Source organism: Sapajus apella, unplaced genomic scaffold (assembly GCF_009761245.1).
Source record: "Sapajus apella isolate SASKATOON/1434 unplaced genomic scaffold, GSC_monkey_1.0 scaffold39, whole genome shotgun sequence".
Lineage (NCBI taxonomy): Eukaryota > Metazoa > Chordata > Mammalia > Primates > Cebidae > Sapajus > Sapajus apella.
This window is the reverse complement of record NW_022436979.1, coordinates 18,570,965-18,591,771: the sequence shown is the minus strand read 5'-3', so window position 1 is coordinate 18,591,771 and position 20,807 is coordinate 18,570,965. Positions and strand designations below refer to the sequence as shown.

The 20,807-nt window shown below is 46.2% G+C and overlaps 2 protein-coding genes across 7 annotated transcripts in view; one reads left to right on the top strand and one right to left on the bottom strand.

The window, feature by feature from the left end:
* The window catches only part of SNX25 (sorting nexin 25), a 144,585-nt gene extending 141,424 nt beyond the window's left edge, over window positions 1-3,161 (bottom strand). For all 4 annotated transcript variants that reach the window (XM_032298781.1, XM_032298782.1, XM_032298784.1 and 1 more), the window contains exon 1: window positions 2,482-3,161. In XM_032298781.1, coding sequence (XP_032154672.1) covers window positions 2,482-2,907 — 426 coding nt within the window. In that variant the 5' untranslated portion in view covers window positions 2,908-3,161. The remainder of the gene's footprint in view (window positions 1-2,481) is intronic.
* A 5,525-nt stretch (window positions 3,162-8,686) lies between these two features.
* The window catches only part of CFAP97 (cilia and flagella associated protein 97), a 39,196-nt gene continuing 27,075 nt past the window's right edge, over window positions 8,687-20,807 (top strand). The window contains exon 1 of one of the 3 annotated variants that reach the window (XM_032298779.1): window positions 8,687-8,764. The gene's annotated coding sequence lies outside the window, so the exon portion shown is untranslated. Of the gene's footprint in view, window positions 8,873-8,967; window positions 9,196-20,807 lie in introns of those variants that run through there. The other 2 variants (XM_032298777.1, XM_032298778.1) reach the window with 2 other exon arrangements.

Genomic DNA, 20,807 nt, shown 5'->3' with positions numbered 1-20,807 from the left:
CTGCTTCCCACTCTTCCATTCATAAAGAAGAGAACATTTAAAAAGCACACATAGCCAGGCATGGTGGCTCATGGATATAACTGTAGACCTTTGGGAGGCTGAAGCAGGAGGATCGCCTGAGGCCCCTGTACCTACAAAAACTTAGCCAGGCATGGTGGCTTGTGGGACAGAGTAGACCCTGTCTCAAAGCAAGGAAAAAAAAAAAAAAAAGCATACACAAATAATTGGAAATACAGCACTAGACACTTGAGTAAACAGCACCAGTACTACAAAGAAAACAGAATTTTATGTGAATGAAATGTATTTCAGTTCTAAGCAATATATAACTTAGAATGTAATTTCCTAATGCACTTTAAAAACATTTTTTTAATTTTTTTTTTTTTTTTTTTTTAGAGGAGTCTTGCTGTGTCACCCAGGCTAGAGTACAGGGGTATGATCTTGGTCACTGCAACCTCCATCTCCCAGGTGCAAGCAATTCTCTGCCTCAGCCTCCTGAGTAGCTGGGATTACAGGCACCTGCCTCCATGCCCAGCTAATTTTTGTATTTTTAGGAGAGACAGGGTTTCACCATCTTGGCCAGGCTGGGCAACATGGCAAAACCTGTACCCGGACTAATGCGTTATTTTCTTATTTAAGGCTATTTTAGGAATTCAAGGACAAAAAGAATGACCAATATTCATTTTCCTTAGATTACACTTCACCTTTTCCATTACCTGAAGCCTTCGGGTACTATTCATGAGAGATTTGTACGTGCTGTTTCATTTTCTCGGTCACCTTTAAATTACTGTCTTCTCCAATTCCTCTACTGAACAATCTTTCTAGATGACAATTCACGTTTTACCTACCCAGAGGTGCAAGTGAGTTGGGAGATTTGGGGGAATGTATTTTCCAGGAAACAGCGTGCTAACCCACAACAGGAGGCTTTCAATGCCCTGGGAGATGGACTGCAATACCGAGACTTTGATCTTGATCTCAACCTCTAAACTTTCCCCTACTAGTCCCTCTTGGTCACGTAACTCTTAATCACTGTTTCAGAAGCATGTATCACTATCCCACAGAATTTATTCATTGCCTGGTCCCCTATACGATCTTCAGAGAGCAGGATATTTGTGTCTTGTTGATTCAACCTCAGCTTCCAAAACAGTACCGGACTCACGAGATACTCAATAAATATTTACTGAATCAATTATAACATCTTCCAATACTCAAGAATTAAGACATATTTTATTGATCAACAAACCAACTAGTAAAATCTCAGGGTTCTTGTCATTGTAGGGAAAAAAGCAAGAGGAAAGACACATCTGCTCCCCAACTCCTGCTAAATAAGATATGAAAAATGGATGGCTAAGTGAAGATTTTGTAAGAGAAGCAAATGTTACTAATTTTTGAGACGACTTCTAAAAACAGGAGTTGCCTGTTCCTTAATCACTGCCTTGTTTATCATCCTACTGAGTGAAATGTCTGTTACCCACGAAAGCCTTCCGCCATCATTTCAGCGCTGCATTCTGAACTAACACAGTAACTTGGCAAAGTGTGATGCCTTTTTTAAAAAATAAAGGCATGGGGGGGTGGGGAATAAAGGAATGAGCACGCCATGTGATAAGCAAATGCAAATGCAAACCCAGGGGACACTGGTCATTAAGAAATATTCTCATGAAGTTGAGCCACTGCCATTTCTCTTACCCCAAGGCGCTTGGGGCAATTTCAGTAGAATGAAGGTAGCACTCAGTGAGGCAGTGAGTGTTAAGCTGGGATAGAATAAAGTTCCCTTTAAGGGGTTATGAGAAGGAATGTGGAAGAAAGGGCAGTGGGTTTGGCACTGAGAAGTGCTTATTTAAAACACTGTTCTTTCCTACATTCCCTAACCCCAGCCCTAAGGTCCCACAGCGCGCTGAGGATGGCCTTCCTTTTGTTGCAAAGCACTGATTACTGGCACCCCCTTTCCAAATCACAGAAGCCAGCGGGACTGCACTACTGTAATACTTATCAGCACGGTTAAACGCAGCATGGCGTGGTGGGAACGGTGCGCGGGCTTGGGGTGAGGCGCTGGGGCCGGTGACCAAGCCAAGTTTCCCCATCAGCAAACGGTCACAAAGTTGCACCCCCACCCACCGAGAACGGCCAGAAGAACCAAGTGGGTCGCCAGGACCGAGCGCAGAGCCCGCGCACAGCGAATGCTGTGAACCCTTCTTCCCCTCCCACGGCAAGCGACACCAGAGCTCTGGGGAGACCGTCAGGGTTGTGACCGAGGATGGTTGTCGAGTGACTACAGAGCCTAATAACGCGCCTCTCCGCCACCCCGCGGAGCCCGGAGCCCGCCCGGCGCGGGGCGCCGGGGAACGCTCGCGTCCCCCGCCGGGCCCACACCCCAACCCCGTGGCTCTTCCCGCTTGGAAGAGGGCATGTCGCGGCCTCCCGGGGCGCGGGCGCCAGAAGCCGGGAGGGCCGGCAGAGTCGAGCGGCCGGGAGTCGGGCACTTACCCCCGGCGGGCGGCGGGCGGCTGAGATCGCGGCCAACCGGCTCCAGGCGGCTGCGAAGTCGGGCGGCGGGGCGCGCGGACTCCGGCAGACGAGGGCGAACAGGGTCCCCAGCAGGAAGGCGGCCGCGGCGCAGCTCAGGTACAGGCTGAGCCTGAGCAGGACGGAGCTCGGCCCCGCGGCCCCCGCCGCCTCCCCGCCGCCGGGCCCCAGGAAGGAGAGGGCCACGGCGGCGAGTGCGGCCACCGCCACGGGCCCCCGCCAGCTCCGGCCGCCCAGGCCCCCCGGCGTCGCCGCTGCCGCCTCCGCGTCCCCCGGGGACTCCGGCCGCCGCTCGCTCCTGAAGCCCGGGGCAGGACGGCCCCCGGCGCCTGCGGCCCGCGCGGGGCTGAGGCCGGCGCCGCCGCTGTCGGTCGCATCGGGGTGCATGCTGCTTCCTGGGCCGCTAAGGACAGGCACATCTCCCGCCCCGCGGTTCCCCGCCGGCGCTCCGGAGGCAGGGGGAGCCCGCGCTCATGCCTCGCCCGCGGCCCACCGAGGGAGCGGCCCCCGCAGACGCCGCCGCGCCCCTCTCCGAGACCCCTCAGCGCCGCCAGCCGGCGCCGGGCCCGCAGCTGCCGGGCCGGGCGCAGCCAGGGAGCCCCACCGCGCTGTGACTGAAGCCCCGAAAGCCTGACGCGGGCGGGGCGGGGCCGCCCTGAAGTGCGTGTCGGGCGGGGCCCGGAGCCACCGCGGCCGCTGAGTGACAGCCGGGAGGCGCCCACCCACGGTGCGTGGGCGGGGTCCGGGCCGCGGCCCCACGGGTAGGGGGCGCGACCCAGCGCGGCGCACAGGGCTGTCTCCCGCACTCCCCTCCGCCTCCACACGGTGCCGTCTGTTCATGGAAAATTTTGCTGCAGGTGTCAGCGGCGCTGGTAATTCCCGAGCTCAGGTGATCCCGTAATTCTCCCTCTTTGCCTTGCTTACAGCCCTCAACAATCCTGCCTGATTTTCATTCTGTTTCGATTAAATAGGCAACCGTTCCCGATCCCCCAGTCACAGAGTTTCTAACAACCTTCCCTTTCCCACCCTGCCGCCTTAGGGAAAGAATCAGACACGTGCGGTGGAGTAAATGAAGCCTGCAATACCCCGCTATGGAAAAGTCCAGAGAAGTCTACCTGGTGCAACAGGGTGCACGCAGCTGCCCATAATCACTTTGGCCCCAATTCTGCACATATATATATATATATACACATATTTGCCAACTATTCAGTACATGCTATCACCCACGCAAAGAAAAGTAGTCCAAATAATTTTTAGAGTATATATTTGCCTTTTCTTCTATCATGGTCCCAGCCAGTAATATACAGATAATGCTTGCTAAGTAGATGCCAATAGGCTAAACACTGGCAATTACTACTAAGACTAATAAAGTAGCAAATGTAGCTTTTGCTTTTAGTATTAATTGGTATTCAAGGACACTTCATTTTTTTTTTTTTTTTCTTTTTGGCTAGTCAAGCGTGGTTGTGGGGGGGGGGAAATGTTAAATCAGCTTAACAATAACCCACAACACTCGGACCAACTACATTCCACTTCATTCTCTCTTATACCTTGCAAGTCAAAAACAGAGAGTGCCTCGTGCTAGATGTGACTTTGTCACGCCAAGATGATGATCAAAATAAGTTACCAGCGGCGAGCGCGGTGGCTCACACCTGTAATCCCAGAGCTTTGAGAGGCCAAGGAGGGTGGATGACGAGGTCAGGAGATCGAGACCATCAAGGGTAACACGGGGAAACGCCGTCTCTACTAAAAATACAAAAAATTAGCTGGGCGTGGTGGCTCGTGCCTGCAGTCCCAGCTAATCGGGAGGCTGAGGCAGAATAATTGTTTGAACCGGGGAGGCGGAGGTTGCAGATCGCGCCTGGGCGACAGAGTGAGACTCCCTCTCAAAAAAAAAAAGTTACCAGCTTTCTGTACCCTACAAACCCAAATTATTTCAAGTAAAGCATAGCGGCTTGTTATCACCAACAACCAAATCTATGTTTTTTGATTATTTACATGCCTAGGACTATATTCTGAAGGCTTTATGATACATTTAAATTAATTCTTCAGTTTAAGCCCTAGCTCACCATAATAGTAACTAACAGCACTTACTGTATGCCAGATACTAGTCTAAGCACCAAACATACCTCATTTCATCTTTACAACAAATTTAAGGAATACTGTTATCTCCATCTACACAGTGGGGAACTGAGGCACGGGAGGTAAGATAACGTGCTTAACATTACAAAACTAAGTAACAGAAGCAGGATTTGGTTGTTACTCCATGTGGTCTAGCTTCAGAGCTTGTGCATTTAATCACTCTGCCATGGTGCTTCCCAAGAAGTCTGTGATTTAGTCATCTCATATTACAGAAGAGGAAAAAAAAAGGTTAAATTCTTGCCTCTGACCTGTATTCCGTGCTTAAAAGTGGATGGTCTTAGGCCGTGCACGGTGGCTCACACCTGTAATCCCAGCACTTTGGAAGACTGAGGTGGGCGGATTACCTGAGGTCAGGAGTTTGAGACCAGCCCGGCCAAATGGCAAAACCCCATCTCTACTAAAAATACAAAAATTAACCAGGTGTGGTGGTGTGCACTTATAATCCCAGCTACTTGGGAGGCTGAGGCAGGAGAATTGCTTAAACCCAGTAGGCGGAAGTTGCAGTCAGCCCAGATCGCACCACTGCACTTCAGCCTGAGGAACCAAGCAAGATCCTATCTCCAAAAAAAAAAATGGATAGTAGTTTTGTGAGAATAGCAGCAACTTAGCCAGCCTCCTGACAAGGCTAAGTGATTATAACTTTATAATTTGAATCGGTAAAGGGGAGAAGAGGAAACTGGTTTGAAACTTATTGACAGCCCAGGCCGTAACTCGGACCATGATCTTTCCAATACACCCATGTATATTGCTTGCAAGAGTAATGCAGACATGAAGAAATGTAAGCCTGGAGTCAGAAAACTACCTCAAGGTACATACATATAAGATATTTGTATATATTCTTTGAAGAAATGTATTGCTGCTAAATCAGCATTACTGCTTTGCACATTTATTTAACAAATAGCAGTTCAGCCTCCACCCTGTGAGATTTGAGGAACATTGAGCCGTGAGGTAAGAATTGTGACAATGGTTAATTTTAGGTGTCAACTTGACTGCATTGGGATTACCTGGAGAACCGGCAAAGGATTATTTCTGGGTGTGTCTATGAGGGTGTTTCCCAAGAAGATTGCCCCTGGGTCAGTGGATTCAGTGGGCAAGATCCACCCTTAATGTGGGCAGGCATCATCCAATCAGCTGTGGCCTAGAAGGAACAAAAAGGTGGTTTCCCCTGTGCCCTGAAGCTAGGATAGGCTCTCCTGTCCTTGGACATCAGAACTCCAGGCTCTCTGGCATGGAGACTCCAGGTTACACTAGCAGCCTCCTGGGTTCTCAGGCCTACTGCCTCAGAGTTATGCCACCTGCTTCCGTGGTACTGAGGCCTTCGGAGTTGAACTGAGCCACACCACCAGCTTTCTAGGCTCTCCAGCTGTTGAAGGGGTGTATCATCAGAGTTCTCAGCCTCCATAATCATGTAAGCCAATTTCTCTAATAAATTCCTTCTCATGTATCTATCTATTTCCTTTTGGTTCTGTCTCTCTGGAGAACATTAATACGTTTCCATTCTGTCTGTCCTGCAGAACATCTTAATGTTGTAACGTGGACCAGAGGCACACAGGTCATGGGCTAATATTCCATTTTATATATCTACTACATTCTGTTTCATCTGTCTGTTGATGAACACTTGAGTTGTTTCCACCTTTTGGCTATACTGCTATGAACATGGGTATACAAATATCTGTTTGAGACCCTGCTTTCACTTATTTCTAGTGTATGTCCAGAAGGGAATTGCTGGGTCATATAATTCTATGTTCAAGTTTTTTAGAACATGCCATACCATTTTCCACAGTGGCTGAGCTATTCTACATTCTCGCAGGCAATGCGCAAGGGTTTCAGTCTTTCCACATTCTTGCCAATCCTTATTTTGTTTTTTTGGTAAAAGCCATCCTAGTGGGTGTGAACTGGTATCTATCTCATTGTGGTTTTGACTTGCACTTCCCTAATTAGTGGTATTATCTTTTCATCTGTCTATTGGCCATTGGTATATTTTCTTTGAAGGAATATCTACTCAAGTCCTTTGTAAGATAAACTTTTGACCACAGTTTATTATTTATTTACTTACTTATTTTGAGACGCGCTCACTTTGTTGCCCACACTGGAGTGTGGTGGCATGATCTGGGCGCACTGCAACCTCTGCCTCCCGGGTTCAAGCGATTCTTGTGCCTCAGCCTCCCAAGTAGCTGGGATTACAGATGTGCACCACCACATCTGGCTAATTATTGTATTTTTAGTAGAGACAAGATTTCACCATGTTGGCCAGACTGGTGATCCAATCACTTTGGCCTCTCAAAGTGCAGGGATTACAAATGTGAGCCACTGCACCCAGCCGATCACAGTTTAAACATCTATCCCTGGAAAGTGGTTTTTAAAAAAGCACATTAAAAGAAAGTGCTTTTTTTTTTTGAGACTCAGTCTTGCTTTGTCGCCTAGGCTGGAGTACAATGGCATGATCTCCGCTCACTGAAACTTCCACCTTCCAGGTTCAAGCGATTCTCCTATCTCAGCCTTCCAAGTAACTGGGACTACAGGCTCACGCCACCATGCCTAGCTATTTTGTATTTTTAGTAGAGACGGGGTTTCACCATGTTGGCCAGGTTGGTCTTGAACTCCTGGCCTCAGGTGATCCACCCACCTCAGCCTCCCAAAGTGCTGGGATTACTGGTGTGAGCCACCTCACCCAGCCAATGCTTTTTTTTAGACAACGAAAAGAGAATTGATTATCCTTTTGGTAATTAAGACCAACAAGTACAAAATACATTGTGAAGGATGAAAATAGAGACAATCCTTATTGGAAGTCCTCGGGACATCCTTCTTTGCACTTAGGTGTGAACATATTATTGAGTACTTTCTGGATTGTGTACCATTGCTGCTGTAACAAATTACTACAAATTTAAATTAGTTAAAACAACACAAGTTATTGTCTTACAGTGCTGAAGGTCTGAAGTCTAAAACCAAAATTTGCAGGCTGGCGTTCCTTCCCGAGGCTTCAGGAGAGAACATGTTTCCTCCTTTTGCAGCTTCTACCTGCATTCCTTGGCTCACTGCCTCTTTCTGACATCACTTCAACCTCTAGCTTCTGGGCTCACAGCTCCCACTACTAACTTTGAACTTCTCTTCCTCTTGTAAGGTACCTTTGTGATTCCAATGGGTCCACTGGATAATCCAGGTTAATCTTCCATTTTGATCCTTAATCACATCAGCTAAATCCTACCTGCCACATAAAGTGACATATTCACGTGTTGTGGGGATTAGGAGGTGCACATTTTTGGGGTGCCATCATCCTTCCATACCTGAAAGTTCAACGTGAAGTTATTGCATTCAACATATTCTGCAGAGATCATTTTTACCTTAGACTGTTTTAACTACCCACCTCGTTTACCCCTCCGAAAAGGACTTTCCATTCGGCTACCAGTCTCTGGCCCACAGAACCACCTAGTGGTCTCAACTGAACTTTGCCGATAGAAAATATCACAAACACGGCCTGGCGCTGTGGTTCACGCCTGTAATCCTAGCACTTTGGGGGGCCGAGGTGGGTGGATCACCTGAGGTCAGGAGTTCAAGGCCAGCCTGGCCATCAGGGTGAAACCCCATCTTTAAAAAAATAAAAGGAAATATCACAAACACACAACCGCCGTCCGTTTTTATTCTTGTTTTGGTAGAGAATTACAACATAATCCAGGCAGCTTTCCCTATTAACACACGGTAACAACGGGACCTCCGCACGCCACCCCAGGCAGCGCCGAGCAGCCGCAACGCGTTGAGGGCGCCCTGGCAACCGCGCGGGCTAGACCGCCTTCCTCCGCGGCTCTTCCCGTGCGCTGGTGCCCGGCCCGGCCTCCGCTCCGCAGGCGTGGAGCCGGGGCCTGGCCGCTGGCCCACCGCGCTCTGTGACGCCCGCCGCTAGAGCCGCGAGAGGCCCGCACGAGGCCCACAGTGCGCCCCCGCCCCACGCCCCCGCCCCGCGCCCCGCGCCCCGCGCCCCCGCCTCTCCCGGAGCGCCCGGCCCTGCGCCGCCCCTCCTTTCCCTTTCCGCTCTCTCCGCCTCCGGAAGCGCGGGCGCAGGGCCGCGGGAGCGCGCCGCGCGTGGGGCTGTGGCGGTTGAGGCTCACAGGTGAGAGGCGCGCGAGCGAGCGGCTCCTGCGTCTTGTCCGCGCCGCGTGCCCTTTCCGTTAGGATCCGTTTCCGCGCTCCGGAGCCCAGGCGGCGGCGACTACTCGGGGTGGGTTTGACGAAGCCTGCGCGGGCGGTGGGAGGCCGTGCCCCCACGACAAAGGCGCCCGCGGCGGCGGGTCCCGGCGCCGCCCCTCCGTGGTCCCCGGCGGGAACGGCAGGTCCCGCCCTCTTGCGGGTTCCGGGTGGCGTTGAGGGTCAGGGTCGGACCCAAGTTGAGATTGGGCCGCGACCGCGTGCCGGGCCCTGATGACTGCCGCCCACCTCCAGGGACTGGAAGCCGACCCGCCAGGCCGGAGGGGCTGTTACTTGTCTTCCGCCTTTCCGGGTCGGGAGGGGGTGTGGACGAGAGCCTCCAGTTCCTGGAAACAGGTGTTTAATTTGGGCCGGGATGATTCGTGTACCCAGTTGGATCTCTTACCTGAGGCCTACTGTACTATTTAACTACAGAAATGTAATGTCACAGTAACAAGATGACAGTTTAAAAAGTACCCGGTGCTTTTCTGGGTATTTTCCTGATGACTGGTGAAAGCACTAGTATTGTTATTGCTGGTTTGTGGGACCTGAGCACGTGGGGCGTGCCCAGTACATCTCGGGCAGCTTTGGCAAAAACCTCTCTCTTTCTCTCTCCTTTTTTTTTTTTTTCTTTTTTGAGTAATGGTCTCGCTCTGTGGCCCAGGCTTTAGTGCAGTGGCACGATCATGTCTCACTGCAGCGTCCAACCCCTGGGCTCAGGCGATCCTCCTGCCTCGACCTCCCAAAGTTCGGGGATTACAAGCATGAGCCACCGTGCCCCACCTGGCAAAACTGCCCTGATTGGACACCAGATGATTGTTATGGTCTGATGAACTATCCTTTAATTTTTACCCTTTCCTAGTCTGTTGTGAAGAGATACTTAACTACCTTATTAAGTCATTTTTCTTAGTCTCTATGGTAAATTGAATCACACTTAAGAGTAAATGTTATCTTATGAATTGCTTAGTGGATGTAAATTTTCCTGTGAGTTAAGTCACATGAATGTTTAAGTCTTTACAGTAACTCTGTTGGATTTTATTAACCGACATTTAAACCTGAAAAGTCTCACAGGCACTGGACTATGCACCACTGCATGTGAACTGTGACCACTTAGGGAAGCCGTTGACTTCCAGCTCTTGGGGACTGCATGACCTTACCATGGAAATAGAGATAAAGGCATATTTCTCGTGTGTGTATCTGGAGGTGTCAGGGAAGAGGGCAGAGGGCAGGAAACTGCAACCTCCAACTCCCTGGTTCAAGCGATTCTCCTGCCTTAGCCTCTGAGTAGCTGGAATTACAGGTGCACACCACGAAGCCCAGCTAATTTTTGTATTTTTAGTAGATATAGGATTTCATCATGTTGGCCAGGATGGTCTCGATCTCTTGACCTCGTGATTCACCCACCTCGGCCTCCCAAAATGTTGGTATTACAGGCGTGAGTCACTGTGCCTATCCTTGATGTTAATTTGTACTATGATACAGGGCTTTCCTAGAAAAGAAGTGGATAGGCCAGAAAGTTTCTATACAGTGTTTAAAAGATGATAAACTGTAGAGATATGACATGAAAAGATCCTAAAATGGGGTGGAGGGTTAGATCTCTAGGGGCTTAAACTATGGGAAGGTAAATACAGGCATACCTTCTAGATATTTTGATTGGTTGCAGACCACCACAATAAAGCAAATATTGCAATAAAGTGAGTCACATGATTTTTTTTGGTTTCCCAGTGCATATAAAAGTTATGTTTACACTATACTGTGGTCTGTTAAGGATGCAATGGTATTCTGCTTAGAAAATGTATCTACCTTATCTAAAAAATAATTGATGGCTAAAAAATGCTATCAATCATCTGAGCCTTCAGGGAGTTGTTTTTTTGTTTTTTTGCTGGTGGAGGGTCTTGCCTCAGTGTTGATGGCTGCTGACTGATCAGGGTGGTGAGTGCTGAGGGTTGGGATGGCTGTGGCAGTTTTTAAAAATAAGACAATAATGAGCTTTGCTGCGATTGGCTCTTCTTTTCACAAAAGATTTATGTAGCTTGTGATGCTGCTTGACAGCATTTTATCCACAGTGGAACTTCTTTAAAATGAAGTCAAGTCTTCTCAAACCCTCCTGCTGCTGTATTAGCTAAGTTTATGGAGTATTCTACATCTAAATTTGTCATTTCAACAACGTTCACAGCTTCTTCACCAGGAGTAAATTCCATCTCAAGAAACTGCTCTCTTGGTTCATCCATAAGAAGCAAGTCCTCATCTGTTCAATTTTTATTATGAGATTGCAGCAATTCAGTTACATCTTGAGGCTCTACCTTTTTTTTTTTCTTTTTTCGAGACAGGGTCTTGTTCTGTCACCCAGGCTGTAGTGCCTTGGCATGATTACAGCTCAGTGCAGCCTCTACCTCCCCAGCTCAAGTGATTCTTCTGCCTCAACCTTTACAGGCACATGCCGCCACACCCAACTATTTTTTTTTTTTTTTTGAGACAGAATCTCACTCTGTCACCCAGGCTGTAGTGCAGTGATGCGAGCTCTGTTCACTGCAACCTCCACCTCCCAGGTTCAAGTGATTCCTGTGCCTTAGCCTCCCAAGTAGCTGGGATTACAGGCATGTACCACTGCGCCTAGCTAATGTTTGTATTTTTAGCGGAGACAGGGTTTCACCGTGTTGGCCAGGCTGGTCTCAAACGACTGTCCATGAGTCATCTGGCCGCCACAGCCTCCCAAAGTGCTGGGATTACAGGCATGAGCCACCTTGTCCAGGTAATTTTGTAGTTTACTTTTTTCTTTTAAGAGACAGGATCTCACTACGTTGCCCAGGCTGGTCTAAAATTCCTGGGTTTGACTGGTCCTCCTGCCTTGGCCTTCCAAAATACCAGGCTCCACTTCTAATTCTGGTTCCCTTGCCATTTCTACCACAGCTGCAGGTTCTTCCTCCACTTAAGTCTTCAGTCCCTTAAAGTAATCCATAGGGTTGGAATCAGCTTCTTCCAAACTCTCATTAATGTTGATATTTTGACCTCCTCCTGTGAATCATAAGTGTTCTTAATTGGGAAGATTTTCAGTTTGCTTTACCAGGATCTGTCAGAGGAATTACTATCTATGACAAATATGGCCTTATAAAATGTATTTCTTGAGAAATAAGACTTGAAAGTTTCTTTGATCCATGGGCTGCAGAAATGGATGTTGTGTTAGCAGGCATGAAAACAACATTCATCTTGCACATCTTCATTAGAACTATTGGGTGACTAGGTACATTGTCAGTGAGCAGGAATACCTTGAATTTTTTTTTGTCTGAACAGTCAATCTCAACAGTGGGCTTAAAACATTCAGTAAACTATGCTGTAAATAGGTGTGCTGTCTTTGGGATTTTTATTCCATATATAGACCACAGGCAGAGTAGATTTAGTGTAATAATTCTTAAGGCCCTTAAGGTTTTTTTTTTTTTTTCGACCGAGTCTCGGTGCCTTGCCCAGGCTGAAGTGCAGTGGCGTGATCTTGGCTCACTGCAACCTGCACCTCCCAGGTCCAAGTGATTCTTGTGCCTCGGCCTCTAGAGTAGTCAGCCTATTCTTTGAAATGTTGAGGCCAGGCATTGACCTCTCTCTCTAGCTATGAAGAATCCTAGATCGTTGGCATCCTTTTCCAATAGAACGCTGTTCCATCTACACTGGAAATCTGATGTTTATTATAGCCACATTCAGCAATTCTCTTAGCTAGATCTTCTGCAGCTTCTCCATCAGCACTTGCTGTTTTACCTTGTACTTTTCTTTTTCCAGACAGAGTTTCATTCTTGTTGCCCAGGCTAGAGTGCAGTGGTGCAATCTTGGCTCACTGCAGCCTCTGCCACCTGGCTTCCAGTGATTCTCCTGCCTCAGCCTCCCGAGTAGCTGGGATTACCAACGCCTGCCACCACACCCAGCTGATTTTGTATTTTCAGTAGAGACGGGGTTTCACCATGTTTGTCAGGCTGGTCTTGAACTCCTGACCTCAGATGATCCACCTGTCTCGGCCTCCAAAGTGCTGGGATTACAGATGTAAGCCACTGAGCCCAGCCTACCTTGTACTTTGTTATAGAGAAGGCTTCTTCTTTTTTTTTTTTTTTTTTTTAATTCTTTCTTTCTGTCTTTCTTCTCTTGCTCTGTCACCCAGGCTGGAGTGCAGTGGCATGATCTTGGCTTACTGCAGCCTCTGCCTTCCCGATTCGAACCATTCTCATGCCTCAGCCTCCCAAGTAGCTGGGACTACAGGCTCCTACCACCACCCCTGGCTGATTTTTGGTTTTTCATAGAGATGGGGTTTCACCATGAAGACCAGGCTGGTCTCAAACTCCTGACCTCAAGTGATCCACCCACTTCGGTCCCAAAGTCTTGAGATTACAGGCATGAGCCACTGTTCCTGGCTGAGTGAGGTTCCTTCTTTTCTTAAACTTTATGAAACAGCCTCTGGTAGCTTAAGACTTCTACATTTTCTTCACCTCTCTCAGCCTTCACAGAAGATGAAGGCAAGTGAGGACCTTGCTGTGGACTAGACTTGTGCTTAAGGGAATGTGAGGGCTGGCTTGGCGTATCCAGACTTTGTCCATGTCAGCAATAAGGCTCTTTCACTTTCTTATTCCTGTGTTCACTGGAGTAGCAGTCTTAATTCCCTTCAAGAATTTTTCCTTCTGCAGGAATTCAATGTGAAAAAAAAAAAAAAAGTAAAAAAAAAGAATCTTTCCTTTGCTTTCACAACTTGGCTAACTGGTACAAGCGGACCTAGCTTTTGGCCTGTCTCCTGGAATTTCAACATACCTTCCTCACTAAGCTTAATCATTTCTAGCTTTTTTTTTTGTTTTTTTTTTTTTTTTTGAGAGGGAGTTTCACTCTTGTTACCCAGGCTGGAGTGCAATGGCGCGATCTCGGCTCACCGCAACCTCCGCCTCCCGGGTTCAGGCAATTCTCCTGCCTCAACCTCCTGAGTAGCTGGGATTACAGGCACGCGCCACCATGCCCAGCTAATTTTTTGTAGTTTTATTAGAGACGGGGTTTCACCGTGTTGACCAGGATGGTCTCGATCTCTTGACCTTGTGATCCACCCGCCTCGGCCTCCCAAGGTGCTGGGATTACAGGCTTGAGCCACTGCGCCCGGCTCATTTCTAGCTTTTGATTTAAAATTTTCTAAGGGATAGGGGTTGGAATAATTTGGATGTTAAGTGGACTAGGAAAATTTAAACGTTCCTATTAATATATTTGTCAGTAAAATCCAGCAGAGACATTCAGTGGAGTAGTTACATGCCTGTTATATAAATATGTGTAATATTCTGGGCCAAGCATTTAATAGAAACTTATTACTTGATTGTGAGTAAAAATTGCTCTTTTGTCATGTTTAAGATCTCTTTATTTCTTTAGACAGTGTAATCATCCATCTCTTATAGTTAAATTTCTGATTTCAGTTTCTTCAAATTTCAAGAAAATGTTTGTTTATGTATTTTTTTGAGACAGAGTTTCGCTCTTGTTGCCCAGGCTTGTACACTGGCACAATCTCAGCACCACAACCTCCGCCTCCCAGGTTTAAGCGATTCTCCTGCCTCAGCCTCCCAAGTAGCTGTGATTACAGGCATGCACCACCACGCCTGGCTAATTTTGTATTTTTAATAGAGACGGGGTTTCTCCATGTTGGTCAGGCCAGTCTCAAACTCATGACCCCAGGTGATCTGCCCGCCTCAGCCTCCCAAATTTCTGGGATTACAGGCATAAGCCACCAACATACCTTGCCTCAAGAAAATGATTATTTTATATTTGTAATTTAAACTACATGTCTTTTTTTAAAAAGAAAATTAAGAGGGAATCTTGCTGTATTGCTCAGGCTGGAGTGCAGTGGCACAATCGTGGCCTACTGCAGCCTCCACCTCCCGAGTTCAAGCAATTCTCCTGTCTCAGCTTCCTGAGTAGCTGGGATTACAGGTGCCTGTCACCACACCCAGCTTATTTTTATATTTTTAGTAGAGATGGGTTTTCACCACGTTGGCCAGGCTGGTTTTGAACTCCTGACCTCAACTGATCCACCCGCCTCAGCTTCCCAAAGTACTGTGATTATAGGCACAAGCCACTGTGCCTGGTCTTAAACAGCATTTCTTCAGCTCTGGTTCCTGATTTATTCTGGTGAGGCCTTAGTTTATTAGCAGAGTTTTCCTAGACACTGTAATATTATCTATGATACTTGACACAGTCTAGTACCACCCAGAGTTTAAACTTTCATTCCTGTTCTGTGTATCACAGTACATTACCTTTTGATGACAGCTTTTCATCTCCATAGACCAGGGGCATTTCAAACCCGTGCCTGAGACTCTCAGGAATGTGAAACTGGTTTTACATCAAGGCCTAGTACACCTAGTACACACAATGCATTTAAGAAATAGAAACAGGTTTCTTTTTCTTTTTTTTTTTTTTGAGATGGAGTCTTACTCTGTCACCCAGGCCAGAGTGCAATGGCGCTATTTGGGCTCACTGCAACCTCCACCTCCAGAGTTCCTGTGGTTCCCCTGCCTCAGCCTCCTGAGTAGTTGCGACTACAGGTACACGCCACCACACCCAGATAATTTTTGTATTTTTAGTAGACACAGTGTTTATCATGTTGGTCAGGCTGGTCTTGAACTCCTGCCCTCGTGAGCCACTGCGCCTGGCAAACAGTTTCTTATAATATGTAATGCACTCTTTTTTTTCTTTTTTTAAGGTGGAGTCTCCCTCTGTCCCCTGGACTGGAGTGCAGTAGCATGATCTGATCTTAGCTCACTGCAATCTCTGCCTCTCAGGAATGTGAAACTGGTTTCATCAAGGCATAGTACACACAATGCATTTAAGTAATAGAAACAACAGTTTCTTATAATATGTAATGTACTTTTTTTTTTTTTTTTTTTTTTGAGACGGAGTCTTTCTCTGTCCCCCAGGCTGGAGTGCAGTGGCATGATATGATCTCGGCTCACTGCAGCCTCCAGCTCCTGGGTTCAAGTGATTCTCCTGCTTCAGCCTCCTGAGTAGCTGGGATTACAGGCACATGCCACCACACCCAGGTAATTTTTTAATATTTTTGGTAGAGATGGGGTTTCACCATGTTGGCCAGGCTGGTCTTGAGCTCGTGACCTTAGATGATCTGCCCGCCTTGGCCTCCAAAGTGGCCACTGCGCCCGGCCATAATGCACTCTTGATTGTTATACTGTATTCTACTTCTTTTCTTAGTTTAATGATTGACATGAGCTACTTAATTGATTTTATACTGGGTTGTGACCTATTTATAAAATATTGCTGTGGCCTATGCTATTAAACCATTTTACTTTTGAAATTTGAAGAAACTTAATTAAAAAAATTTTAATTGCAAAGGTGTTCTTAACCACACAAAAAATATGAAAGAAAAAATGATAATAACCACAATTTTAGAGTCCAGAGTGCTCACCGTAACACTATGGGATAGCCACAGTATCTTTTTATTCCAGCCCTTGACACTTCGTTTTCAAAGGTGAATTATCTTACAAAAAAGGTGACATTTTTTGGGAGTTTGACAGTGTTATAAGACTTATTCACCATTCAGTGGCCATTTTAGTTTTTCTTTTTGAACTCAAGTGGGCAAAATTAGATTATGATCAGCCATAGTCTACGTTTGTGATGACCCATGACTGCAGGTCTCTACGCAAGTTTTTGTATTTCTTCTTCCCCTGACCACACTGCTCCTCTTCCCTCCCTGATGGATTTATACTCTTTTTTTTTTCTTTTTTTTTTTTTAAGACCCAGTCTTGGACTGTTGCCCAGGCTGTAGTACAGTGGCGAGATCTTGGCTCACTGCAATCTCTGCCTCCTGGGTTCAAGCAATCTCCTGCCGCAGCCTACCAAGTAGCTGGGTCTACAGGCATTGCCACCACACACAGCTAATTTATTTGTATTTTTAGTAGAGACAGGGTTTCACCATGTTGGCCAGGATGGTCTCAATCTCCTGACCTTGTGATCCGCCCGCCTCGGCCTCCCAAAGTGCTGGGATTGCAGGCGTGAGCCACCGTGCCCGGCTGGGTTTATACTCTTAAACATTTAATGTATGCCCTTCCACTCTATGTTCCATAACTTGGCTTATCTGTTTGTGCTCATGAAGAATATAGTATTGTTTTGTATACGTTTTAAGTGTTATGTGATTATACCATTGCTTATTTATTTATTTTCAGCCCAGGTCTTCTTGCCCTGTAGCACAGGCTGGAGTGCAGTGGTGTGATCCTCATTTACTGCAGTATCATCCTCCTGAGCACAGGTGATCCTCTCACTTCAGCCTCCTGAGTAGCTGGGACTACAGGTACACCAGTGTGCCTAGCTAATTTTTATTTTTTAATTTTTTGTAGAGATGGGGTCTCATTATGTGGTCTGGAACTCCTGGGCTCGAGCAGTCCTCCCACCTTGGCCTCCCTAAGTACTGAGATTACAGGCATGAGCCATGGTGCCAGCCTCGTTGCTTTTTAAATTCTGCTCTTTTATTCAGTGTTATTGTTATAGATCTCACTCAGTGTATCCTTTTTGGCAGCTATGTGCTTACACAACATTTTGTTTATTCATTTTCCTCTTAATAGACATTGAAGTTGTTTGTCATGCGTTGCTGTTGCAAACAGTAATAGATGCTGTGCTGTGATGGACATCATGTATGCATGCCCAGGATCACACAACTGGGAAGTAGCAGAATCGTATTTTGAGTCTGGGTGTGTCTGACACCATTCATTTGTTTTCAGCCACTGAGAAGACTCCTACTCATCACCTCTGTGCCTAATTTATTACACAAACACTATTATGATAACAGTAATGGAACTATAAATGCCTAGTGGGATTGTTTGTCATTTTTCTTTTAACTGGTCAAGTCTTACTTTATGCCCTCTTCCCCCTAGTTTTTAACTGTAAATTATATTATTAATTCAGTATAGAAAAGTTTTGTACTCTGTATTTTTCATGCTCATACATCATCTAAATCAAGGGTCTGCAAGCTGGGCACAGTGGTATGCACCTGTAGTCCCAGCTACTCTGGAGGCTGAGGTGGGAGGATCACTTGAGCTCAGGAGTTGGAGGCTGCAGTGAGCTAGAATCCTGTCACTGTACTCCAGCCTAGGAGATGGAATGAGGTCCTGTTTTTTTAAAAAAAATTAATCAATCTGGGATCTACAAACTTTTCTTTTATTTGAGATGGAATCTCACTCTTGTCGCCCAGGCTAGAGTGTAATGGTGCAATCTCAGCTCGCTGCAACCTCTGACTCCTGGGTTCAGGCGATTCTTTTGCCTCAGCCTCCCGAGTGGCTAGGATTACAGGTGTGCACCAACCACGCTCAACTAATTTTTGTATTTTTAAATGAGGGGGTTTCACCACCTGGGTCAGGCTGGTCTCGAACTCCTGACCTGAGATGATCTACCCGCCTCAGCCTCCCAAAGTGCTGGGATTACAGGTGTGAGCCACAGTGCCTGGCCTACATACTTTTCAGTAAGGGATCTGATGGTATTTTAGTCTGTGTGAGCCATAGGGTCTCAGTCACATCTACTCAGCAATACAGTCGTAGTGTGAAAGCTGGGAGAGATAATACCTATACCATGAGTGCAGCTGTGTTCCAATAAAATTTTATCTACAAAAACAGATGGCAGACCAGATTTGGCTTATGGACAAGTGGTTTGCTGACCCGTGGTCTAAGCGATTATGTTAACAGAATCGTAATATTTATGTATACAAGCTTTTCAGTATTACAAGTAATGCTGTAATTCCCTTTTTACTTTTTATTTATTTATTTTTGACACAGAGTCTCGCTCTGTCTCCCAGGCTAGAGTGCAGTGGCGTGTTCTTAGCTCACTGGAACCTCCACCTCCTGGTTACAGGCAATTCTCCCGCGTAGCTGGGATTATAGGCACATGCCATAACACCTGGCTAATTCGTATTTTTAGTAGAGATGGAGTATCACCATGTTGGCCAGGCTGGTCTTGAACTCCTGACCTCAGGTGATCCACCCGCCTTGGCCTCCCAAAGTGCTGTGCTGGGATTACAATTGTGAGCCACCGCTCCCGGCCTCCTTTTTCTTTTTAATATAATGTTTTTAGGATAGATTTCTAGAAGTGAAGTTACTGATTCAAAAGTTTTTAGGTTTTTTTAATGACTCTGAAAGTGCTAAGTGCCTTTGAAAGAGACAAGTTTTAGTTTTCATAAATTACTTGAGATGGTCGGTGCAGTGGCTCATGCCTGTAATCTCAGCACTTTGGGTGACTGAGGCGGGCAGATCACCTGAGGTCGGGAGTTTGAGACCAGCCTGGCCAACATGGTGAAACCCATCTCTAGTTAAAATACAAAAATTATCCAGATGTAGTGGCTCGTGCCTGTAATCCCAGCTACTCAGGACACTGAGGCTGGAGAATTGCTTGAACCTGGGAGGTGGAGATTGCAGTGAGCCAAGATAGTGCCACTGCACTCCAGCCTGGGTAACAGAGTGAGACTTTGTCTCAGAAAAACAAAACCAAAAAAAAAAAAAAAAAGTACTTCATTAGAAGGCAGAGCACACAGTGGCTCACTCCTGTAATCACAGCACTTTGGGAGCCTGAGGTGGGAGGATCACTTGAGCCCAGAGTTTAAGGCCAAACTGGGCAACATAGGGAGACTCTGTCTCTGGAAGATAAGAAGCTGGACATGGTGGCTCATGCCCCCGTAATCCTAGCACTTTGAGAGGCTCAGGTGGGCCGATCACCTGAGGTCAGGAGTTCCAGACCAGCCTGGACAACATGGTGAAACCCCATCTCTACTAAAAATACAAAAATTAGCCAGGCATCATGGTGCATGCCTGTAATCCCAGCTTCCTGGGAGGCTGAGGCAGGAGAATTACTGAAATCTGGGAGGTTCAGGCTGCAGTGAGCTGAGAGCACGCCACTGCACTCCAGCCTGGGTGACAGAGCAAGACTCCATCTCAAAAAAGAAACAAAGAGAAACCTGGGTGTGGTTGTGCATGGTGCATGTCCGTAGTTCCAGGTACTCAGGAGGCTGAGGTGGGAGGATCACTCGAGCCCAGGAGTTGAAGACGGCACTGAGTTAAAACCCTGTCTGGGTAACAAAGCAAGACCCTTTCTCAAAAGATAAATAATAAACATAAAACCATATCAAGTATCTTACCTTTTGAGGATTTGGGATAGAGGCTTCCCTCTGTCAATTTGAATTTTAAGATGAAAAGAAGACATTAATCGATACTATGGAAAATAATAAGTCTTGTATTTTAAGGTTTATTAGGTATAAATTTTATGATCTAATATTTCTTAAATTTTAAGATCTTTTTACAAATTAAAATTTTAAAACTTGCTTGTATTTTGATTGCTCTTCACTTAGCTGATAGAATATATTAAATTTTCCTCTACGTTGTATACCATTAGCTAACTTGATTACCATCACAAATTTTTATTGTTTCAATTTTTGTTTAAGTACTTCAAACACCTGGCAAGGCACACTTACAAATCTAACAAAGGAAATCTTCCTAAGCACTGAGATATTGTTTATAAAACTAAGTCTAAACTTACTGATTTAATCAGTTAGATTCCCTTATATGTTTAAATGTAGACGACAGTTAAATTTTTATGAATCTAATGCATCGGAAACTTTTCAACTCTTCAAAATACTAAAGGCAAACAAAAATCCAATGATAAAATGTATTACCACACATACCTTAACCTATCATGTCAACTTATCACAATAGTACAAGTTTGGCTCACTTTTAAATGATACCTGTACTTTAAAAAATATCTTTCTTAGGTTGCACTGTCACTTAAGCAATTAAAGGCTGCCTAGTGCTGTGGCTGGTTTAGGATACGGATTACATAATCTTTTACTGCCTGATTTGATATAAAATAGAATTAATTATATGAATACAGTGAGCACATAATTGCATTTTTTGCTGTTTTATTATTGGAAATTTTTATTTTCACTTTTAAATATCTGTGGACTCATGGCTTCTCATAGAATT